Here is a 22,762-nt window from a genome sequence, read left to right as displayed (position 1 = left end):
AAAAAGATGGCACAAAAAATTCCTAAGGCTTATTCCATAATTCAAAGCTTTCTCAGACTTGTCCCTGGGTGTTAAAAGCACTCAGTGAGAGACATCATTTTTAAGAAGGAAGAAAACGGATATCCTACCCTTCAAACCCTTGATGCTCCCATCCTCTGTAAGTACTATCAATGTCAACACTATCACTCCATGCATTGAAACTTTTCACCGCTAAATAAATAAGAGCTATAGGCAGAATTTTAGGCAGCTTTAGACCGAATCTGAAGGTTCATACTCTGTTCCATCCTCGGTGGGAATGAATTTGCTGATGTTTCTTTAGGAATGTGTATATAGAAGAATGACACCTGGGCACGGTTTCCACTGAGGGATGACCTGTGCATCTTGCATGGTGTTATAAAGGAGAAAAGGCATAACCTCATCCTAAGCCATAGTAATACACACACAACTGGGAAATATTCACAAAGTTTCATCCCAGGAGATGGCTAGCTTTCTCCTAAGCACTGAACAGCACCCCTGTTTTACAGCATTTATGGAATGGTTCACAATGGGAGATCTTGGAGGGGCTTTGAAAATTAGGACCAGGATGCTTAACTCAGTCTGGAATAGCTAGGGAGCCATTTACCTATTCCTCTTTGACAATAGTCAGCATTATAAAGAAAGCATTAAGGTAGTCTAGCCAACAAGTAGATGTATAAATCTTTGCTGGCAGGAAGCATATTGCTGAAATTTGAGCCCAAAGGATTGTCACCTAGACAGTTAATGGATTCTCAAAGTAGAAAGGAGAAAAATCAACTTTCTATGGACTCTTCAGGCAAGTGTTTTTCAGTGAAGGAGAAGCAGCTCCCCATCACAAGTCTGATATTTGTAGGGTGTCAACTGAAGCCTTACTATATGGACATAAGCACAAGTATAAATACGTAAGTGCTAAAAATACATAAAGCACTCCTTCTGATGCACTTGCCTCAACCTGAGCTCTGTGTAGCTTGTTCCATTACAAGAGAATAAAAACAAAAAGGTGCAGAGACAAAGGTAAGCAGGCCAACCCTAAGCAATTGGAACTTCCAGTATGACTCAGTACAAGCAAAAAGAACCTCCCAGGTCAATTACTCTAGAGAGTGTGACCACCTACAGTACCTTTCTGAACACTCCTAATGTGATTTTGACAAACTGCTTGCAGGCAGGGTTGTGCATCAATTTTCTCTTGCACATTCAGAGTATTCAGTTTATTTTTCGTCATCTAATCTTTCTCACCACCTGTCTTGAAGCTGGGTATATTGGCTTAACAACAGACTACCCCTGGTTTAGGTTAAGGTCCAAATTTCTTGGTCAAGGTATAGTCACGGTCTAAACTGCCGAAAAAATTAAAAAAAACAACAAAAAAACAGTAAGTAAATAAGAGATTTTTGGGTCTGTTCAAAAGCATCTGGCAGTCTAGATTTGACCCGTAGGCCACCTATTAACTACCCCGACCTAAACGATAGCATCCAGTCCACCGTTACCAAGTATGTGTAAAGTGGTAGTTGCTCTGCAAAGCTGTAATCTAAGCATAAGGACTCTCCACCCAGGATAAAATAGCAACCTTGCTAGTAAGTTCAGATGCTAAAGGAAGCTGTTCAGATTTGACAAAGTCAAATGTTAAGAGGAATTAACCCACTATGGTTATCAAATCATTGTAGGAAGGGAGAGAAGAAGAAAAGGGACCACCAGAACAACGGAGCAGACATCTTTGCTGAACTGCACATAAATGACAATTGGATTTTTGAGACAGAAGTCGTTTTTATTGGTTTGGGCAGAGTTCAGGAAGCCAGCAAACTCTGTAGATGAATCCTAGCTCTGACACTGAGCTCCCTATAGCTGGAAAGGCAATCTCCCTTCTACCTCATAAGAGTGTGTCAAGGATTAGTGCTTATACAGTGCTTCCAAGTAATACTCTAGTGTATGCATTACAGTAAGTTTTGCACAAAAAGCTATCTACCATTGTATTGTGAGTTTACTTTTTCAGTCTTCCTCAATGATCACTAGCCTTGAACAATTTTAGTGTCCAGTTTTGCTACTTAAATATCTTCTCTTGGAAGAAGAGAAGATTGAACGCTGTTATTTCCATACTAATCTTTTGAGAGTTAGCTATTTATTCTTACACATTCCTTTAGGTTTCAACCAATTTAGTGTACAACAGGATTTGACACCTTGCTTTGCCTCAAGCATCAGACTCTCACAAGCCTTTTTCACAGTCTAGATTATATTCCACTTGTGTTCTATTAGCTACTTTTAAGAAGTCATTCAAGACTAAGGCCATGTCTACACTAGCAAACTTACAGTGGCACAGCTGTACTGATGCAACTGCACCACTGTAAGTAAAGGCTTGGCTACACTTGCGAGTTAGAGTACATTAAAGGAGCTCACTACCCTTCCACACTGGCAAGGCATGTAGAGCACTCCTGGTACTCCACCTCAGGGAGTAGAATAACATTTTATGCGCCCCTGCTGGAGCACTGCGGAACCAGTGTGGACGCCCTGGTCTGTTAGTGTGCTCTGATCGGCCTCCAGAAGTGTCCCACAATGCCTGTTCTAGCCACTCTGGTCATCACTTTGAGCTCTACTGTCCTGCCCTCAGGTGACCAACTATCAGACCCGCCCTTTAAATTCTCTGGGAATTTTGAAAATCCCCTTCCTGTTTGCTCAGCCAGGTGTGGAGTGCTCTCAGCAAATCTTTCCACGTGACCATGCCTCCACATGCCAGGCGATCCCCAGTATGGGCTAATGGCTAGGTGCTGGACCTCCGTGTTGGGGGGGAGGGAAGGAGGAATGCTGTCCAGTCCCAGCTGCACTCCAGGCATAGGAATTACGACACCTTCGAGCAGATATCAAGGGACATGATGGAAAGGGGCCACGACCAGGACGCACTGCAGTGCAGGGTTAAAGTGAAGGCGCTGCGGAAAGCCTACCGCAAAGCCTGTGAGGCAAACAGACGCTCTGGTGCTGCCCCTGCGACCTGACATTTCTACAAAGAGCTGAACGTGATACTTGGGGGCAACCCCACCTCCACTCAGAGTACCACGATGGACACTCCAGAGCCCAGTTCTACAAGGCATGAGGAGGAGGAACAGCAGCAGCAGCAAAGCAGGAGCAAGAGTGCTGAGGCAGAGGAAGACACCCTAGAATCCCTAGATGCATGCAGTCAGGAGCTGTTCTCAAGCCAGGAGGAAGGTAGCCAGTCGCAGCGGCCGGTGCTTGGGGAAGGACAAAACACCAGAGGAGTTCCCAGTAAGCGGCTTTTATTTTGGGAAGAAAATTATTCGGTGTGGGCTCTTGGGGCGAGGAGGGTTACGGCTGCATTCATGCCTAGATGTGGAATAGGGCACTGATGTGCTCTCTCACATCCCGGTAATCGGCCTCAGTGATCTCGTCAAAGGTCTCATTCAGAACTTGGGCAACGCATTTGTGCAGGTTTCTCAAGAGAGCCACTGTGGTCCTTGTCCCAGTAAGGCTAACTTGTCCACACCACTATGCCGTGGGGAGCGGAGGGACCATTGCTGCACACAGGCAAACTGCATATGGGCCAGGGAGGAAGCCCCACTGCGCTAGAAGACCCTCCCTTGCTTCCCAGGTCACCCTCAGCAGCGAGATATCTTCCAGGATGAACTCCTGTGGAAAATGTGAGGACCGTGTTCAGTATAGGGGCCCCCACCACTGTTGGCTCTCCCCAAGGTACAGAAACCCAGAGGACAGTACAGCCATGAAACAATCAGTCATGCTGGACATTGTACTTACTCACCATTTTGGGGCTCCTGTGGGTTATGTGCACTTGCTCTGGGACAGGCAAATTATGCTATTGTGGAGACTGTGCTTCCCCTTAAGTATGAGGGAATCATTGCTCTGGTGTGAACAATGCTGTCTCTGCTAAGTGTTGCATTTTACCTTTACAGATGCAACCTTCAGATATCAGCCATCCGTGTCATCACCGGCCGAAAGACTCCAAAGAATCAGAAAGAGGCCACGTAGAAGCAAGGAAGACATGCTGCATGAAATAATGCAGCATTCAAGTAATGAAAATCAAAAAGTGCAGGAGTGGCGGGACAGCGAAAGGAGGATCCGCCAGCAGAATGAGGAGCACCGGCACAAAAGCCCAGTGCTCTGGCAGCAAAGCACAGATGGGCTGATGAGCACAATGGCACGCCAAGCAGACTCTATCCAGGCGCTCATAGCCATACAGGTGGAGCACTACCGCGCCCGTGCCCGCCCCCCTCCCACGCAGACCTTGTCCCAAAACTTTCGCTTGTGCCCCCATGTCACCTCCAACCCACTTTCCCCAACATCTGGGTTCTTACCGCCACCAGCTGCCTCCAACACCTTTAGCTTCACCACTCAGCCCTGAAAACTATGATCAGTGTCTACAGGAAGTGAAGAGTACTCCCTTCTGAATGTTCTTGGGATTATGTAGTCACTGGACTGGTGGTCCATGAGACCTAGGACCACAACTCATACTCATCTGATACCTCAGGGGGAGATACATCCATTACATGGTTGGCTGAAGTCCATGTTGGTGAATTCTGGCTAACAATGTTATGTATGTGTAAACTTGTATGTGGTGCAGAAATCTCAAGCAGGTTCTTACTGTGGTTGATGGATTCCTTTTGATATTGGTAACCACTGTCTGAATAGAGTGAAACCTGATCACATACTTTTGCAGATTTGGAGTGGATAACTACTCCTATGAACAAATCACTTGGGAGACTTTTATAATCTACCTTGATGCCCAGCTGCCTGAACAGGTGAAGGACAGATCAGAGCTGTCCTGATGAAGTTTGCCTTTGACCATCCAAAATAGATTTGGGTATATGTGAATGCCCTACCTCTTCAAATATGTAGCCACTATAGCTAGGCATTTCTTTCCTATCTCAGGGCTGTGGAGAGCATAAATGGTAGAGCTTTGTATGGTATTGGTAGCACTTGGAATAAAGAGGACTAACGGAGGATATGATAGAGGTCTAAGTAAGTAACGAAGTGTAAATTACTCCTTCTCAGAACACAGGGCACAGGGATCACCAAATGAAAATTAATAGGCAGCAAGTTTAAAAAAACAAACAAAAGGAAGTATTTCTTCACACAATGCACAGTCAACCTGTGGAACTCGTTGCCAGAGGATGTAGTGAAGGCCAAGACTAGATAAGTTCATGGAGGATAGGGCTATAAGCCAGGATGGGCAGGGATGGTGTCCCCAGCCTTTGTTTGCCAGAAACTGGGAATAGGCAACAGGGGATGATCACTTGACGATTATCTGCTCTGTTCATTCCCTCTAGGGCACCTGGTATCAGCCACTGTTGGAAGACAGGATACAGGGCTAGACGGACCTTTGTTCTGACCCAGTATGGCAGTTCTTATGTTCTTAATAATTGGGTCCTACTATAAATCCCAGATACTTCCATATTCAAATTCATCTGGCACACAGGAAGTATAAGCCTTTGAGGAAGAGCTACAAGCCAGTCTTGAACCTGAAGGGATGATTCAAGATGGCAAAGCTTGCCTCAGTCTGAGACTGCATATATTTGTTCAATACTCAGTCTCCTTAGGTACAGAGTAGGACAAAGACACCTATTTTTCTGCAGAATAAGGAGATACCAGTATATGGAGCCTCTTTTATTGCTTCTTGTCTTGGCCTGGAAGCTATTTCTTTTAAGTTTTTCATGGAGTAGGGTCCCTAAAGAGTGACAGGCAAGAGGGGTAGGTAGGGACAAGAACTGAAATTGGAGGAATTAGCCTTGACAGTTTCCAGTACCCATCTGTCAGTCAACATTGCACTCCAAGCACAAAGGGGGAAAGCCAGCATCCCAATGTTAGGTATGAGAATGGCTCTGGTCTTATCTGAGCATGGATCCTGCTTCAAACCTGCTGCCTGGAAGCAGATGAAAACTGGCCAGCAACTGAGGAAAACGACTGCCACCTCTGAGAGAATGACAACTTTTTTCTAGGTGGAAACCCACAGAACAGTTGCTAAAGGTAGGTGGGAATCTTCTCTGGTTTTCCCTTGATATCTACAAAGTGTGTAATTTGGGGTTCAGGTGGAGCTGGGCAGTGAGCTAAGTGCAGCCCTGTAATCTTAAGAAATTTAGATTTTAGATGGTCAGTGCATGTGCTTAATAGGTCTGTAACCTTAAAGGGTAGAGTCCTCAAGTGTTCTTTCCACCACACTAGGGATGTCAGATTTTTAGCCATGATGCTGTGTGCATAATTACTGCAGTGGCCATGGACCTACCCAGTGTCTGATGCATCCATAGCTGCCTGTAGAGATTTTGCAGCAGAATTCAATCTTTGCCATTGATGGTTTTCAACTCTGCTCTGGATTCCTGAAGGACATTGGCTAGAAAGGAGCTAACTTTACCAACTTGGATAGGGTACTTTGTAAACAAGGCCTGATATATTGATATTTGTAGCTGGAATGATGCTGACCAAGAAGCCGCTTCTAAAAAGATATTATTTCTTAGGGTCGTTGTTTCTGGGGTCCTTTCAGACTGTAGTCTTCTCATGGACTGGAAAAACCACTAATGAATCTGGTATTATGCAGGTGTAAGATTGGTCCAACCTCTTTTGGGGTACTGAGTGGAGAACAAAGTTACAAGCACTGTTACCAGATATTAGTTGGTTCATCCTCAATAATTGGTAGTGGTATTCTGGCAGGAGTGGAAGAATACGAAGTATCAAAAAGTTAGTAATCTTTATCTTCCATCATCAAAGTCTCTATTTCAAGGGTCTAAGTTCTTTCCGAAACTCCTGGAAGCCTCCATAGTCAGGAGTCGAAGAAAGTGACATCAGGAGAATATGACAGGTCATTGGGAGGGGATGAAAGGCATTGCTCAAAAGGCTCAAGACCAACCTATTCCTCCTTTGCCAGCTGTTCTTGTTCATTGAGATAATGGTCTGGCAAATGGTGCTGAACGGACATGAGCAACACATCTCAAAGAACCACCGTTACAAACAGTTTTTTTCTTTGAGTGCTTGCTCATATCAATTCCATTCTAGGCGACTCACAAGTAGTATCTGTGGAGGTGGGCTTGGTGTTCACACCTTAGCGGCTTGCAGTACTGTTCTACTGAAGCCAGCATCATCCTGGGCCTGCTGGCTAAGCATACAGTGGGACATAAAGGTATGGACCGATGACCAGATGGCTGCCCTACAGATGTCCTGAATAGCCACTTGGGCCAGAGAAGCTGCCAAAGAGGCCTGCACCCTGGTAGAGTGGGCAGTCACAAATCACTGGGGGCTGCACCTTCGCTTGATCATAACAAAGCGAATGCAAGCAGTGATCCAAGAAATTATTTGAGCGGATACAGGGTGACCTTTCGTTCTGTTGGCCACAGCGACAAATAATTGCATCGACTTACAGAATGGTTTGGTTCTGCCAATGTAGAAGGCCAGAGCCCTCCTGATGTCCAAGGCCTGTAGCCTGCACTCCTCCTCTGACTTACGAAACTTTGGAAAGAAGCCAGACTGGTAAATAAATGTCTTTGCTCAAATGAAACAGAGACTACATTGGGAAGAAAGGCTGGCTGCGGTCTTAACTGGACCTTGTCCTTGAAGACCGTGTAAGGAGGTTCCGAGGTGAGGGCCCAAATCTCACCTCGGAACCGGCGGGCTGACGTCACCACAACCAGGAACGTGACCTTCCAGAAGAGAATAGGAAGCCAGAGGCTTGAAGGGGAGACCTGTGAGCCACAACAGCACCAGATTCAAGTCCTAGGGAGGAACAAGATCCCTGGTATGTGGGTAAAGGCTCTCCAGGCCCTTAAGGAATTTGGCAGTGATACCTTGAGAGAAAACTGACCTGCCCTAGAGTGGCAGGTGGAAGGCTGAGATGGCTGTGAGACGGACTTTGATCTAGGAGAGCAACAAGCCCTGGTGCTTGAGACGCAGGAGGTAGTTTAAAATGAGTTGCAATGAAGCTCGCTCAGGACAAACAGCTTTATCCGCCATCCAGCAGGTGAACGGCTTCCATTTGGCCAGGTAGGTCACTTTGGTGGAGGGCTTTCTACTTCTCAACTGGACTCTCTGGACCTTGGTTGAGCACTGCCCCTCCTATACATTTAGCCACACAGCAGCCAAGCTGTCAGATGCGGTGCGGCTAGGTTTGGGTCCAGAAGACTACTGTGGTTCTGAGCGGCAGCTGGAATGGGGTCACCACCAAGAGGTCCAGCAGAGTGCTGAACCAGTGTTGGCATGGCCATGCTGGCACTAGGAGGATGGAAGATCTGTCCTGCTTGATCTTCATGAGGACCCTGGTCAGCAATGGCACCGGAGGGGAGGAATACATCAGAGCCCCTGATCATGGGAGCAGGAAGGCGTCCATACCCTGAAACAAGCAGAAAAAAAAAAAAGTGGCATTTCCTGTTCTGCCTGGATGCAAATAGGTCCATCCAGGGAGTTGCCCACTTGTGGAAGGTAGAACTGACCACCACTGGGTGAGGGGACCACTTATGGTGAGATAAGGAAGTCCTGCTGAGGCGGTCTGCCCAAGCATTTTTGGCCCCTGGGAGGTGAGAGGCTATGGAATGTCTGTGCTGCATAGTACTTCTTTTCCATCTTCTTGGTTGTGGGCAGAATGGAAGATGGGGTCTGCCATACAGACTTGGCAATTTTCAGGACTCCTGGGTGAATGGGCCATGCGACCAGGGCTGAGGCAAAGGAGAGGATGACACTGAAGCGGTTCGACTCCTCAGCTACCTCCTCAACCTCCAAATTCAGGTTGGCAGCCACCCTCTGCTATTGGTTTGTGAGTGCCCCATCACCACCTCGTCTGGGGACAAGGACAACTGCATTGCTAGAGGGTGGTGTCCCCTTGCTCAATTGGGAACTTCTCTGTGGCCTCCAGGGTCTCCTGTGAAGTTGCTTCGGACTCTGCAGCACGCCCCAACTCCAGTGCCAGCTGCACTGGGGGTAGCCTGTCCAATGCAGCCTGGGAGGAGCGGTGGGAGCATGGTGCCAGCATAACACGTACATCCCAAGGGTTCCAGGGATGTACCGCTGGGCAGGCCATTGCTGTTGATCACATGCTGGTGCCGCAGGTGTCTTGGTGGGTTCCTGCCAAGGAGACTATTCACTCTTTTGGGGGGAGGGGGGGGAGGGGGGAGGCGCGGCGACTGAACCGGCCCTCCAACCCAGACCACTGTCCTTCTGGTGACCAGGGTGGGGCTGTCTAAGCCTGAGTCTTTCAACTGACCCTCATTGGTGACTGGTATGGAGGCAGCCAGGACTGGTGACTGCCCAAAGAATGGTACTGGGACCCCAGTGACTGGTACCATGACCAGGAACAGTCCCATACTGGAGGGGACTGATGCCTGGGAGATCTGCAAGGCGATGGCAATCAGTACCTGGCGATCTCTGGTGGGAGGACTGACAGTACCATGAATACAGGGATTGGCGTCGTGACTCCGGAGTCCCATGTCAATGCATTCTCGTTGGTGGGGACTGTGGCACAAGAGATCTGGGCCTCCTGGCTGGAGACTGAGGCTGCGATACCAGGATCCTTGGCCAAGGGGAACAACGCCTTCAGTCCAGGGACAGCAACGCTCCACTGCCTTCAGAGGCAGTCCCATAATTGACTTGATAGTCAGTACCAGTGTCTTGGCAGGATCCGCCATACGGCCAGGTTGGCCTAACTGTTCTTTGGCCACTGGGCCCACTTCACACGCAGATGGTCCTGTGATGGGCCAGTACCCCTACCCCTGGAGTCGGAAGCAGGTCCCTCCCTTGGCTAGGAGGTCTGACCATAGCGGTACCCCTAAGAGCCTCCACAGGGGGCACAAGGTCTAACACTGGTCCTTTGCCTGAAGTTCCCTTCTTGTGTGGTGCCTGCGGACCAGTCGGCTTAGACTGCTTCTTTGGTACCGGTGAGGGGGAACAGCGCCAGGCAGAGTCCGCTGCTGGTGGAACACTTCATGCCAATGCTGAAGTATTGGGCATGGAGTCAGAGTGCAAGGGCTCCGATGCTGGGTGCAGATCAGCCTCCATGAGGGCCCTAAATCAAACGTCCCACTCCGAGTCCAGGAATGAACGTTTTTGCAGATCTGGCACTTTTTCTATGCACGTTCCTGGGGGAGTCGCAACAGCTGTCGTGAGGGTCACTGATGGGCATCGGCTGGCTGCACTCTGAACATGGCTTGAAGCCTGGGAAGTGGGGCATGCCCCGCTCTGGGACAAAGTCCCAGCCGGGACTCTAACTACTAACCTACTATTAAAACACTTAACAGCTAACTAATCACTCAACTAATCTCAAAAGGAGAATGATCTGAACAGTGAAGAATCGCTAATGCTCTTGCTAAGACAGATCAGGAGCTCCAACCAACCGTCACGGGCAGTAAGAAGGAACTGAGAGGCGTAGGGCCAGTGGCACCTGATATACCGCCGCATGAGCGCAGTGCTCCAGAGGGCACCGCGGCAGGCCCTATTGATACGCTACAGCAAATATGTCCAAAAACTGTGCACGTGGTCTTGCACACACCTAGAATGGAACAGACATGAGAAAGCACTCGAAGAACTTCCTATTGTTTTTGACCAATGGGATGCAGGGCACCTCCTGGATGTTGGTCCCCAGTACATCCAACAGGGTCATGGTGGAATATTATAGGGATACAGCTGGTTCCAATATGACTGACCAGGCCATTGTCATGCCTGAAGAGGATGAGACAGAGCTCTGAAATTCAAGTCCCTGCTCTGCAGAGAGGCTCTCTCATTGATTAGTGTGATCAAAGAGGAAGTTTCCCTGATAAAGTGGGGAGAAAGTGTGCCCTGGTGAAGGAGACAACGCGTAAGCTCCCTGCAGAGGCGATACTCTAAATTTAAAAAGGTACCAAGAAACCATAACTAGGACATCAGTGCCAGAAACATAGCAACCTCTTTGCACACTGAAATCAGCCTGTACCATTAAAGGTTTCTATTATCCATGCTGATGTCAGTACTAGGACCAATGTTGATACCTGTGGTTCAAGGTCACCAGAATGGTCAGGTATAGGTACTGAAAAGGTCTTGTACCTTTTCAGTACAGAGCCACAGACTGAGAAAGCATTACATCTCCTTGTTGAATGAGCCAGCTTAGTGTTCCCTATTGTGTCTTAGGAATGGAAGAGGGGACTCTGTTTGAGAAGTCTTTACAGCTTGGTGTTTGGATCTCCCCTGCATTGGTGAGGAGCCAATGCTGGTCTTTGCTGCCAGTGTGATTGCTTAGAAGGTGGTTTACAACTGCCCCAAATCCTTGCCTAACAGTGGCACGAATGCAGGCACCAACACTGGGTGTTGTGTGGTGCTGGCAAAGACAATGGCTGACTAGAACTTAAGACCAGTTCTACCTTGAAGACAGATTCTTGTTCCTTGGGGTCCAAAGTGCCTTACTGATGGTTCAAGTTGCATCTTGAACAAAGTGAACCTGGATTTTCTTGTCCTGGTCAAAAAGGAACAGCTAACCATGCAACAGTCTCACACACTGCTCTCACCAAGACAACAGACTATGGCCATCTGAATGTGGAATAAGACTGTTGCAGGGCAGGCAAGTTTTGAAACTTAGAGCTTTGAATCCACCATTCTAAGCCAAAATGGTGGCATAAAGTGCTGAGGAAAATGGTTTTTTTCCCCCCCAAGGTACAATAAATTAGAGGTTTACTCCTTTCAAGATCCCCAACTACAAGAAGTGAATTCTACTAAAGGTAGTGGGCAGACACTGCTTGTTTCATCTGACTGCCACTGGTGGCAAGAGAAAACCGAGGAACAGTTGTGACCGTACTGCTATTTATATCAATGGATAGACTAAAACTAGCATTAGTGGACCAAAGCGTGGCCAAATGCCTCCTTGACTACCAAGAAACACTCTTCCTGTGTGTACAGCACAAGGCAGCAGTCCTCGTTAGTCAGTTTTGTATGTTGTCTCTTAAATACAGGAGGTGTTTTGAGAAACTAATCAAGCAGCAAAATATCTAATTTGAGATCAAACAGGCCTCGTCACACAAAATGCTTTGACACGATACAAGTAGTTGTTTTCACTTTGTAAAAGAGAAAACATGTCAGTCACTTGTCCCATTTAAAAGGAGTCAGTTAACCTGAAATGGTGTTTACACTGTCTACTTGCTGTAATGGAGATATGTAAATAAATCCCATTTCGGGGTAGTCTGGACAGATTTTGTTTTTTTTGGGAGTTCACAATCACTCTTGGGCTATGTGGCTCAGGAGAAGAAATTATTTAATTTTCCACATTCTGTGTCTAGATTTCATGCTAGCTGGAAGATTATATAACCAGATTACGTATTTTACACTTCACCTGATCATTTCAGCCTACAACAGCACTGCAGCTGTAATTTGATGAAAACACATTAATGAAGTCGCAGCAATTCCACTTATTAGGATTACAGAATTTGAAAGACTGAATTTAATAGCATCAAGTCATACTGTATTTACATACTAATATATGCCTTTTGTTCAGAGATTTTCAAATATACTTGTAGGTAATCGTGATCTTACCTTCCTCCTACTGTGTCGTCTTGTGGTTGGGCCCCGGCAGTGTTCCTCTGTGAACGTCGCAGTGACCCCCCTGGATTGTTATTAGGCCGGTTGGACATTGGCACCTCTCTCCTGAAGGGACATACCCTTTCTAGACACTACCATTCACTGTAAGAAAAAAAAGTCAATACACTTAGATCAGACACAGAAAAGGATTCCTGAAGATACTGTATTAAGTAAGAGAAGTATCTTCATGGAAGGCTTAAGTCTGTTCCAAGTCAAGGGATACTCTAAAAGATAACCAATATACACTGAGCAATAATGAGGTTATTTAGCCAACATGACATTCTATATTAGAGATTTTTCTAGAAAAGAGCATCACAAACTAAATGCTTTTGTGGAAAGACATAGGATACGGACTGTTTAAAACCCACAGCAATTGTAAATATATTTAGGGAGAAATCCATTCTTTTTAGTTGTACATACCTACATACACTATTAAGTTGACAACTAAACAAGTGTCCAAGAAACTGTACACTTCCTTATGGAGGGAGGTGGCACAGTTGTATTGCTGCCAATTCCTGAGAGAAGGGATGCACAAGATTAAAGAGGAAATAGAGATGCTTTAAAAGTACAGTAGTTGAAAATGTTAAACTTCTGCATACGTGTGAATTACATAAACATATAACCATTCAGCATACGAGATGCAGTCATCAGCCAGAAATTCTTGTTCAAAAATCAGATGAAATGTAATCTGTTTTTAAAGTCGTAAATTCAGTGCTCCCAACAATTGCTAGAGAAAAAAAAAGTTACCTTAAGATAATCAACTCAAGTAACACTTATTGAAGTAAAATAGGTACATGATGCCTTTATATTTCTTAATCTTGGGAGGCCTACAACTTTCTCAGATACCTTGTGACTTTCTAAATATTGCTTTGCCAATGACAAGACCCCATACTGTCCTGCCAATATCCTTGGATAGAAAGGTATTTCGAGATGTATGCATGCTCAGTTCCTAAGCAGAGAAAGAGTACCACCTCATTGTAGCAAATTATGCTATTTTGTGTTTATGTAGGCAAGCCGATAGCAATTGAACTGTGGTCAGTAAACCTATTTTTATTTATGACTCAATCCATAATTTTAAAAAATCAAAAAGGGGATTTGCAGGTAAAAAATAGCTGCAACAAAGAATACAGCATTACTGAAATGAAAGTAAAAAGAGGACAGGGGAACTGGATAAGGTCCAAAGCGTTACAACTTTGAACCACCACTTGGACTGCAGTATCTGTTAAAACAGATATTAAAGTAGTGATAATTTAAGGGGAATTTTTAGCTCACATTTTGAGAGCTGAAGCATAGCTCAGCACTTAGCGCAGCCACTGAAGTCATTTTAAAAGCTTGTGTTTTCTCATATATTAGTGAGAGGTATTTTGAATAGCAGATATCCAAAACCAGTACTAGAGATTATTAAAAGTAGTGTTAGGCATGTCATTCCAACACTAGTCCTCGTGGATCCGACAAGTTGACCAGTTAGATTTCTCATGCCTGTTAGATAACACTAATGTTCCCAACGCCTTCACAGGCTTTTGCCATCTCTTCCCTAGGATATCACAACTGCTCACATGGATTTTGCAAGATCTAGATTTCAATGTTGCATTGTAATGTGATCACGATGCTAGACTAGTGGAAGACTAATACTAGACGCTCTTGTCTGTTAGTGCAGCTGCAGCATATTGCGGAGTCTCTGTAGAACTCAGACTGGGATTAGCATTAGGCACAGGATGCCTACATTATTCCCCACCTCACAATATTAGAGATAATCTGCAAGAGAACCACCACACTGGTTTTCCCAGAAGCACCAGCTCTACACAGACTGAAGTCAACTAATCTTTCATTTGAAGCATTTGCCAAGTCACAGTTGGTCAACTGTACAGTATTCAACTAAATGTACAAGTTTCCCTTCAGAAGCATAGCTCTGATGCATTCCCCCTCCTCTGCAAGAAGGGAAAAAAAACAAAAAAACAACCACCCCACAGACCTGAGCTGTTCTTCATGGGAGAGATTGTATAAGATTTCCAGCTACATGACTAAATGGTGACAGAATTTCTTCTGGCAGCCTGTGCACTAAAAGTACATTTTGTCCACAGCCATTTCATTAACATTATCTACTTACATAGAGAGTAAAAATTCTCCCTACCGGGGGGGGTGGGGGGTGGGGGGGATATCAAGTGAAATTAAAATGCATAGAGGCAAGGCTGCTTGAGATCTAGATTGCAGGAATCCCAGAGAAATGGAATGTACTGTTATGGAAGGCACTAGCAGGTGGTTCTGTTATGTTTTTGCTCAGCGAGTGAGCAAGTATTGCAGTGTTGCCAACTCTGGTGGTCCCGTCCCAATCAAGAGAGGATTCTGGTAGGAGCTAGACTGGAGCCAGTTTTTCAGTGACATGAGACGCTCCAACCCAGAGAATTTAGCCTTCTCCATGACCACCTGTCTGGTTAATCCACCCAGGAGGTGGGGCAATCAAAGCTGCTGTAGGCAGACCTCTTGCACTCTTCCTCCTCACAGCAACCCAAAGCCATTCTCATAGGAGGAGGAGGAGGGGTAAGAAGGGAGCAACATGAACAGGACAGTTCTTCTGCCCCCCATCCCTCCCCCATGCAATACCCAGCCTAGGAGTGGAGTCAGGAACCGAAGAGAGTAGAGGTGAGGTTGGGAGAGTGTGCCGATGACAGTTGGAGCAGAACTGCTGGGGAGCAGACAGGCAGATGCAGGGGCAAGAATGACCATAACCCAAAAAGTTTGGGAGAGTGGACAACAATATTTGTCTCACACAGGAGATGTGCAGGTGGAGTTGCAAAAAATTAAAATGCCACCCTCCCTTTCCCGCACTAGTCGTCTTCGGCTCCCTTCAAAAATCATAATTGGTTTTTTTTGTTTTGTTTTTTTTTGGATCTCTTGAGGTTTAATACTGGTATTGATTCTTAAAATATGTTGTTGGTAATTTAAATTATGCCCAAGTTTTTTTAGTAGAGCAATCTTTTAGGAGAAGGAACAGCATCAGCAGAAGTGTTTGCTTCCTACCCCTGGGCTAGTATCAAATTCTGAAGCAGAGTTGCTTTCTGGAATCAGGCAGTGGCATTGGCCTAAAGTTCCTGCAAGAAGCAATTGCACTGAAAGTTGTACACGTCCTGGAATGAGATGGCCAGACACACATGCACATGTATGCATGGGTGTAAGTAAAAATAGGGCATGATACTCTCAGCATATATTCTGATTCAGGTCACTAATTACTCCTTCACCACAAACTGACTTGCAAGCACCCAGATTTCTGCTAGGCAGTGGAACAATGCTGTGGTTGGAACAGGACTCTGGCATCTGTTGCAGGAGGTAACAATTCCTTAAACAGTCCTCTTGCCTTGTCTCTTTCACCAACAGAAACTAATCCAAAAAAGAAAAATAAAATTCTACCTCACCCACCTTCTCTCTCGCATATACTGGGACAAAGACGGCTACGACCCCACTGCAAACACCAATGAAAATGTTTTATGTAGGAAGAATTTCAAAAATCAGAGTCAATGTTTTGGCTCTCAAATTGAAAAGGCTGGATGTCACAGAGGAAGAATTCCATTCCAAATAGCTTAGAAGATATGGAACAGGAGAAGGCAATTCAGACCCAGAGAAGTGGAGCTCCACTCTACCTAGAAAGCCTGGGAGGATAGCTATTTTTTCTTGCAAGCCTCTGTCTACTCCCAATTCTAAAACAATGTTTATCCTCATTCTGTCCCTCATGTTGCTCACCGTACATGGATCCCTAAACCAAATCAGTCCAAAGAGACTCCCACCTGCAAGTGATATTTACTACCACTGAAGTTCAAATGTGTGCTGATATTTTCATGGTGTGGTGCATTTTTGGAGTTCAGATAAATAATTGGTTTTTAAGATTACTAACTGTAATCCTGTCTCACTGCTTCTAGTTTGCCTCAGAATTTTGTGCAGCTTTGTGACCCACCCCCCTAATTATCCAGCATAGCATATGGGATTTTTCTAAGTAGTTAAGCTCAAATATAAACAAAACAAGCATACATATCTAGGGACATTTCTTCCACTGAACTGCTACCATCTCCTATACTTATTTAATAGCTGTTTCAGGATCTCAGGATAGGCTCATACTCTGAGTTTAGACAGATACAATCTAAGACCTCAGTGTTACTGCTCAAGTGTTCTACTCAAGATTTCCTTTTGTTCATGTTATTTTGCTCTGACCCAAAACTATTGTGTTCCCCGTATAATCAGAGACCTTTAGTTGATGAGCAAGTGCAGGAAACTTTCACATCAGTTTTTAGTCTCCATGATCAACATTTCCTCCTCAGGTCTCCAGTTGGAGGATTCAGTAGTTGTGTCTGCTGAAGAGGAGACCTAATTAAGGAGTGCCAAGATTTATTATAGAAGAAGGGGTCCTCCACATCCTTGCACCTGGGAGCCCAGGATTCTATTCCGATTCTCCTAGAGTTGTGGTTTTTAAACTTTTATTCTGGGGACCCAGTTTGAGAAAATTGCCTGTGATCCAACATAACTGGGGGGATGAGGGGTTTAGGGTGTGGGAGGGGAATCAGGGCTCTGGGTGCAGAGGGATGGGTGGGTTTGGGATGCAGGAAGGGGTTCCAGATGGGGGGGGTGGGGCTTAAGGCCCGGGATTGGAGTGTGGACTTATCTCCGGCGGCTCCTAGTCAGCAGTGCAGCCAGGGTGCAGAGGCAGGCTTCACAGCTGTCCTGGTGCTGCACACCGCACTGTGCCCCAGAAAGGGCCAGCAGCAGGTCCGGCTCCTAGGCAGAGGTGCACGCAAGTGGCTCTGCACAGCTCTCGCCCACAGACACCGCCCCTGCCCAGCTTCCATCGGTGGGAACCAGCCAATGGGAATGCAGAGTCAGTGCTCAGGATGGGGGCAGCGCACAGAGCCCCGTGGCCCCCTGCCTCGAAGCCAGACCCGCTGCTGGCCTCTTCCAGGGGGCAGCGCAGTGTTGGAACAGGTAGGCACTAGCCTGCCTTAGCTGGGCAGCACCACTGACAAGACTTAACGTCCCGGTCGGCAGTGCTGACCAGAACTGCTAGGGTCCCTGGGTGCTGAGCAAGGTGACCCAGTACTGGGTCACGACTTGCACTTTGAAACACACTGTCCTAGAATTCCATCATGCAATTTCAGTACTTTTCTTATTCAGAAGTGGTTAGATTCATAAGTAAATCTGAGACCCTTCTCATCCACTGAATTCCTTTATCTTTTCAAGAAGAAGCCCCACACAGACAGTACTGTAATCGTTCTTCCCTTATTTAGATGCCTACAAGGCACAGCTTAGCTTTCTTGTTTATAGCTACTATGACATGTAATTTTAACAAAGTTTGTTCAAATTACATCAGCAGGGTGCTGATTTAACATGTAAAGTTATAGACATTACATACAGCAAGTGAACTGCTAAGATTGTGTATGTTCAATACCCATTATTTGCAACGGAATATTAGGCAAGGTTTCACTGGCTTGCCTTTTTCATACAGAAGAAATATCCCATTGCTGCTTAATGCCAAAGTACTGGTCCATAGCTATTTTGCTTTCACATACAAGGTCCTTAACAGTCTTGAACTTGAGAGGACAGTGTATAATGTTTCAAGCACATCCCACCACATACCTTTTGAAGACATTTAACAAGTCTGGCACCCAAACTGCCCTCCTGCCCCTGGCAGGAGTTGGAACAGTGATTCCCAGGCAATGACATTTCAAGAGGCCAGATATGATAGGAAGGGTGGCAATAAAGGTGCCAAGATATAGGCAGGTGAGTTCCAGCAGTTACAGCATGGGACAGAGTCTGGAGACCTGAGCTCTGCTACAACTATCACTCAACCACTGCATGACTTGTCCAATGTGTCAGTTTCCCCACCTGTAAAATGGATTTTAGTACTTATACTGAAGTGTTCTGATATCCCTTAGTAAAAGCATTAAGATCCAGATCCTCAGATGAATTTAGATGCCTAACTCACATTGATCTGTGCCTAAATGCCAAGCATTAGCTGTATTTGCAGCCAGTGGACCATTGCTACTACTAATTTAGTGTGCTTCAGGTGGACTAAAAGAATATCTGCCAAGAATGTGTCTCCAATGACAGCTGCTGGGCAAAGATGAGCCTCAAAAGAGTGACTGTCTGAACTCTGGCTTTATGCATGTCTGTCACGCAGAACTCGATCTCACCACTGACCTTCCCCCTTAGTCTCTGTCAAAGGTTACCTGCAGTTGGAGCATGAGAAGGAGAACAGTACTTCTTTGTTGCTCAACTGCCAGCTAGGTTCTGTTTATGAAAGGCCAGAGAAGATCATGGAGACCATATTTATCACACATACTCATGCCAAAAGTCTAAAAAAAAAAAAAAAAGGCAAAAAGGTTAGTAGGGTAGAATAAGCAAACACCAAGTTCTGGATGCAGAGATGTTATGGTACCACTATGTGGAGTCCACCATTTCACCAGTACTGCTCCTGGACAAGACCTGGTGTCCGTAGGGGCCTGACAAACCCAACAATTGCAAGCAGATTAAAGCCTCACTGGTAGCCCCAGCTGGACTACACAAGCAGTTTCTACTTCGTGCTCATGTATGACCAACAGATCTACGTTAAGCAGAGCCAGCAGACCTCTCCAATTATCACTCTTGACAAGGGTTGACTCAAGAGCATGATTAGCAATCAGGCCACCTCATTCTGCTGTCAAGTATGTAGTAGGACTATTGCTTACCAGAAGGCCACCTCCTTCAAAGTAACTTCTTTACAAGTTTAGAGAAGGGAGAAAGATTAGTCCCTTTCAACAATTTCACTTTAGGCTATACTAAGCAACAAATGGTTTCCTTTCTCCAGCAGGTGGAAATAAGCCAGTAAGTTTCCTAAATAGGAAGCATGACAAATTGTTTCTCTGCTGGTGAAGCGTTTGGGGGATATTCCAGGGTGCACCAACATATGTTCAGCCTAGCATAGAAAGAGGGGGATTTCATATCAAGTGATATGCCTTTCCATTCCCAGTTACTGTGTTTAACATAGTGGATGAGCTGTTGTAGCTGGAACTGTTAGAGAAGTATTTCTAACTCCAAGATCATAAGGATTTTTTTTTAAATCCTTAATTAGTTCTACAGTCATAGAAACAGGAGAGCCTATGTCCCATCAGTCAACGCAACGGCAGACATTCAAACTCCCAGCCACTCAATCTGGTTTATACTCGGCAAAACTGATCCTGAGAAGCTAGCTGAAGCAGACAATACCTTACTAGTGTCAACATGAAAAGGTCATTTTAAAAACAGAAATTGTATGGATTTATTACACAAGCATCTTAATACTGAATAAGCCTGAAATGCCATGGGAAGACAGACAAAAAACAAAAAGCCACACATGCTAACTCAGGATAATCAAAGCCCTGTAACATGTCACTATACCAAATTAGTTCTGCAGCTTAAGGCTTACTTTGTTTTTTTTAAATTCTTCAACATTTTGGTTAAAGGAAGGAATTACAAGCTTCAACAAACCACCACCAACCAAACGACAATAGCAAAATATGCAGAGACATCACTACACAATCCACAGTGCTCACAGTATTGTGCATCCAATTTCAGCAAGTGAATTGTGTTCATTTAGGTTTCATATGATGCAACACATTTTGAAATAGACATTCAAGGCAAGTCCTCCTTTCCAATTTTGCTGCCAAACAGTCAAATTTGACTTGCATTTTTATGGTTAGCTTGCAGTACATTGTTCAACTGATGTGATCAACTAGATATGTTTTTAGATATCAAGGCCTGCTTTAAGACCTCAACTGAATCCCTACTAACGAGAACAAAACAAAAAAAAATTAATTTCAGAAAATTTGTTAAACTGAATAACCCTGAAAATGGTATTGTAGGGTTCCACATGCATTATTTCAACAATATCTATGCAATCCAAGTAAAGTAGTCAGCATGGGGGGGGGGAGGGGGGGAGCAGCAAAGAGAACTGGCATGCCCCATAAACATCCTGTGACAAATTAAGCCCGAGTCCCTTTCAAACAGCCACAAATAACGTCAGCAGATTAAATTATGCCTGATACTTGTGCAATTTTATTGTGTGAAACAGGTCTGCATATATGTAACTGACTGCACATTAACAAATATTTATTATGGTCCATTTTAGAAAAAAGAATATACTCTCAACTGAGGGCTTGTCTTCACGTACAGCTGCACTAGTGCAGCTGTACGGCTGTAAGGCTTTAGTGAATACACTACTACACAGGAGAGCTTTTCCCCTCAGCGTAGTTAATCCAACTCACCATGAGGCGATAACCATGTCGACGGGAAAAGCTCCCCCATGTAGACAGTGCTAGGTCAATGGGAGTTAGTTATACCGACATAAGTCACTGGAGGTGTCGATTTCTCACACCCTTGAGCCATGTAGCTATACTGATATAGGTCTGTAGTATAGACCTGGCCTCATTCTCTTAGCTGTGCTGGCTCCACGGCAACAGGACAAAGCAGTATGACAACAACAAAAAAAAAGGTCCACTATTTTAGTCATTAAAGCAAGCAGAAGAGATTATAGGGGAAACATCCTCATAGCTGTCTGGCTTTATAAAAAAAATTCAAACAACCAGTTGAGGTTGCCTCTGTACATGATACCAAGAAATGTTACAATTAAACATTTAGAAATATGGAAGTGAGCAGTAGTTAAGGAAAAAATTTCACAGCACTTGCACTTCATAAAACCTTAGAGGAAAAATGCATGTAAGATTACATATTCTAAAAACCTTATTTACCCATTATATTTGCTTATTACATGGATACCAATACACCCTAAATGTTAACTGTTAGAAGGAATCTGTCAATACAGTTAATCTCTTGAGAAAAAAGTGTAAAAATCAAGTAGTAACTTTTCGCCTTCACTTGGAAAGGTCTGATACTTCTTAAAAGTAATTTGCTTCCAGAATGAGAAGAAGTTTTTGTGGATGAACACATTTTCCTACCTCCACACAACTTGGATATTGACAAGCAATACCCTTCACCCATTATCCACTACTAAAAAGCGAAAATAATTCCTCATCCTTCTTAAGGACAACATTGGCTTTTCCCAACCCCAAACCCGCAAAAGGAACAACTTCAAAGCCACTTCTCTTCTCCTCCCAACCAAGCAAAGTAGAAACCCTAAAGTTTCAAAAAGTAGGAAGCACAAACAGTCGCAAATAGGGATGCAAAGATCAAAATGCATGATCAAAAGACATGATCAAAATGACAGGCTAGGAGAATGGTCTATGAAGCAGCATTCTGAATGGATGAGAGGAAAAAATACTTCTGTCAAGGCCAGAGAAAAAGCGATGTTGCAGTAATCAAGATGCAAGATGAGAACCTGGATGAGTTTTAGCTGTGTGGGTACACAGGGAAAGCCACATATCTTAGAAGTGTTATGTGGAAAGCATCTGCAAGACTTGACTAGATCCTGTTACACAGCTTATGTCTAAAGGGGACACCCTAAAGAGGTCCTAGACAGAGAGGATACCCATGTTACTGGCCTGAACAACAGGTAGTATGGCAATGTCCACAGTGATTGAGAAAGGAGGTAATGAAAAGGGTTTGGCAGAGTGAGGAAGGATTAAGAGCTCTGTGTTAGCCTGTTTGAGGATAAGTGATTGCTTCAACATTCACATGGATATGTCAGAGAGAAAATCTGTTTTTAGTTTGGACAGAAGGAAACAGGTATGGAGCAGAAAGGTATATCTGCAAGTTCTCAGCATAGAGACTGTACTGAATTTGTCTGCAGATGAGATTATCCACGTGTGGAGAGAGCGAGCGAGCGCCCTGTGGAACCCACACACAGAGCTGGGGAAGATAGGGGATTTTCCTATCAACATGCTGAAGGAGTAGTTAGAGAGGCCAGAGTACTGGAAGCCAAGGAAGGACAGTTTTAAGACAAGCATGGTCAATGGCTGAAGGCAGCAGACCGATCTATGACTAGTAAGAGATCATTTGAGAGACAGAGACATGCAAGGGGTAGAAGAGGAACTGCAGACAACAATGCAAACAAACAGTGTAGTTAATGATTATAGAGATGAAAATGAGAAGGGACATAGTTGGAGAGGCAAGCAGAGCAATGGTATTTTTAAGACTGAAGCAACTGGACCATATTTGTACTGTGAAGGAAGACCCAGAGGAAAGTGAGAGGCTAAAGAGAAATGTATGGGAAAGGACAAGAGTGAGTGTGAGGACTACCAGGAGATGGGCCAGGGTCACTGGAACT

At 45.0% G+C, this 22,762-nt stretch overlaps 2 protein-coding genes across 6 annotated transcripts in view; one reads left to right on the top strand and one right to left on the bottom strand.

Moving 5' to 3' along the window:
* Positions 1-22,762, top strand: part of FBXO36 (F-box protein 36) — a 278,670-nt gene that overhangs the window by 155,993 nt on the left and 99,915 nt on the right. The gene's annotated exons all lie outside the window — the stretch shown is intronic.
* Positions 1-22,762, bottom strand: part of TRIP12 (thyroid hormone receptor interactor 12) — a 151,988-nt gene that overhangs the window by 100,524 nt on the left and 28,702 nt on the right. For 4 of the 5 annotated variants that reach the window (XM_048865307.2, XM_048865310.2, XM_048865311.2 and 1 more), the window contains exon 2: positions 12,499-12,645. In XM_048865307.2, the coding sequence (XP_048721264.1) occupies positions 12,499-12,596 (98 nt within the window). In that variant the 5' untranslated portion in view covers positions 12,597-12,645. Of the gene's footprint in view, positions 1-12,498; positions 12,646-12,963; positions 12,983-22,762 lie in introns of those variants that run through there. The other variant, XM_048865308.2, reaches the window with a different exon arrangement.

Source organism: Caretta caretta, chromosome 9, assembly GCF_965140235.1.
Source record: "Caretta caretta isolate rCarCar2 chromosome 9, rCarCar1.hap1, whole genome shotgun sequence".
Taxonomy (NCBI): domain Eukaryota; kingdom Metazoa; phylum Chordata; order Testudines; family Cheloniidae; genus Caretta; species Caretta caretta.
This window is presented reverse-complemented; position numbering and strand designations above follow the sequence as displayed.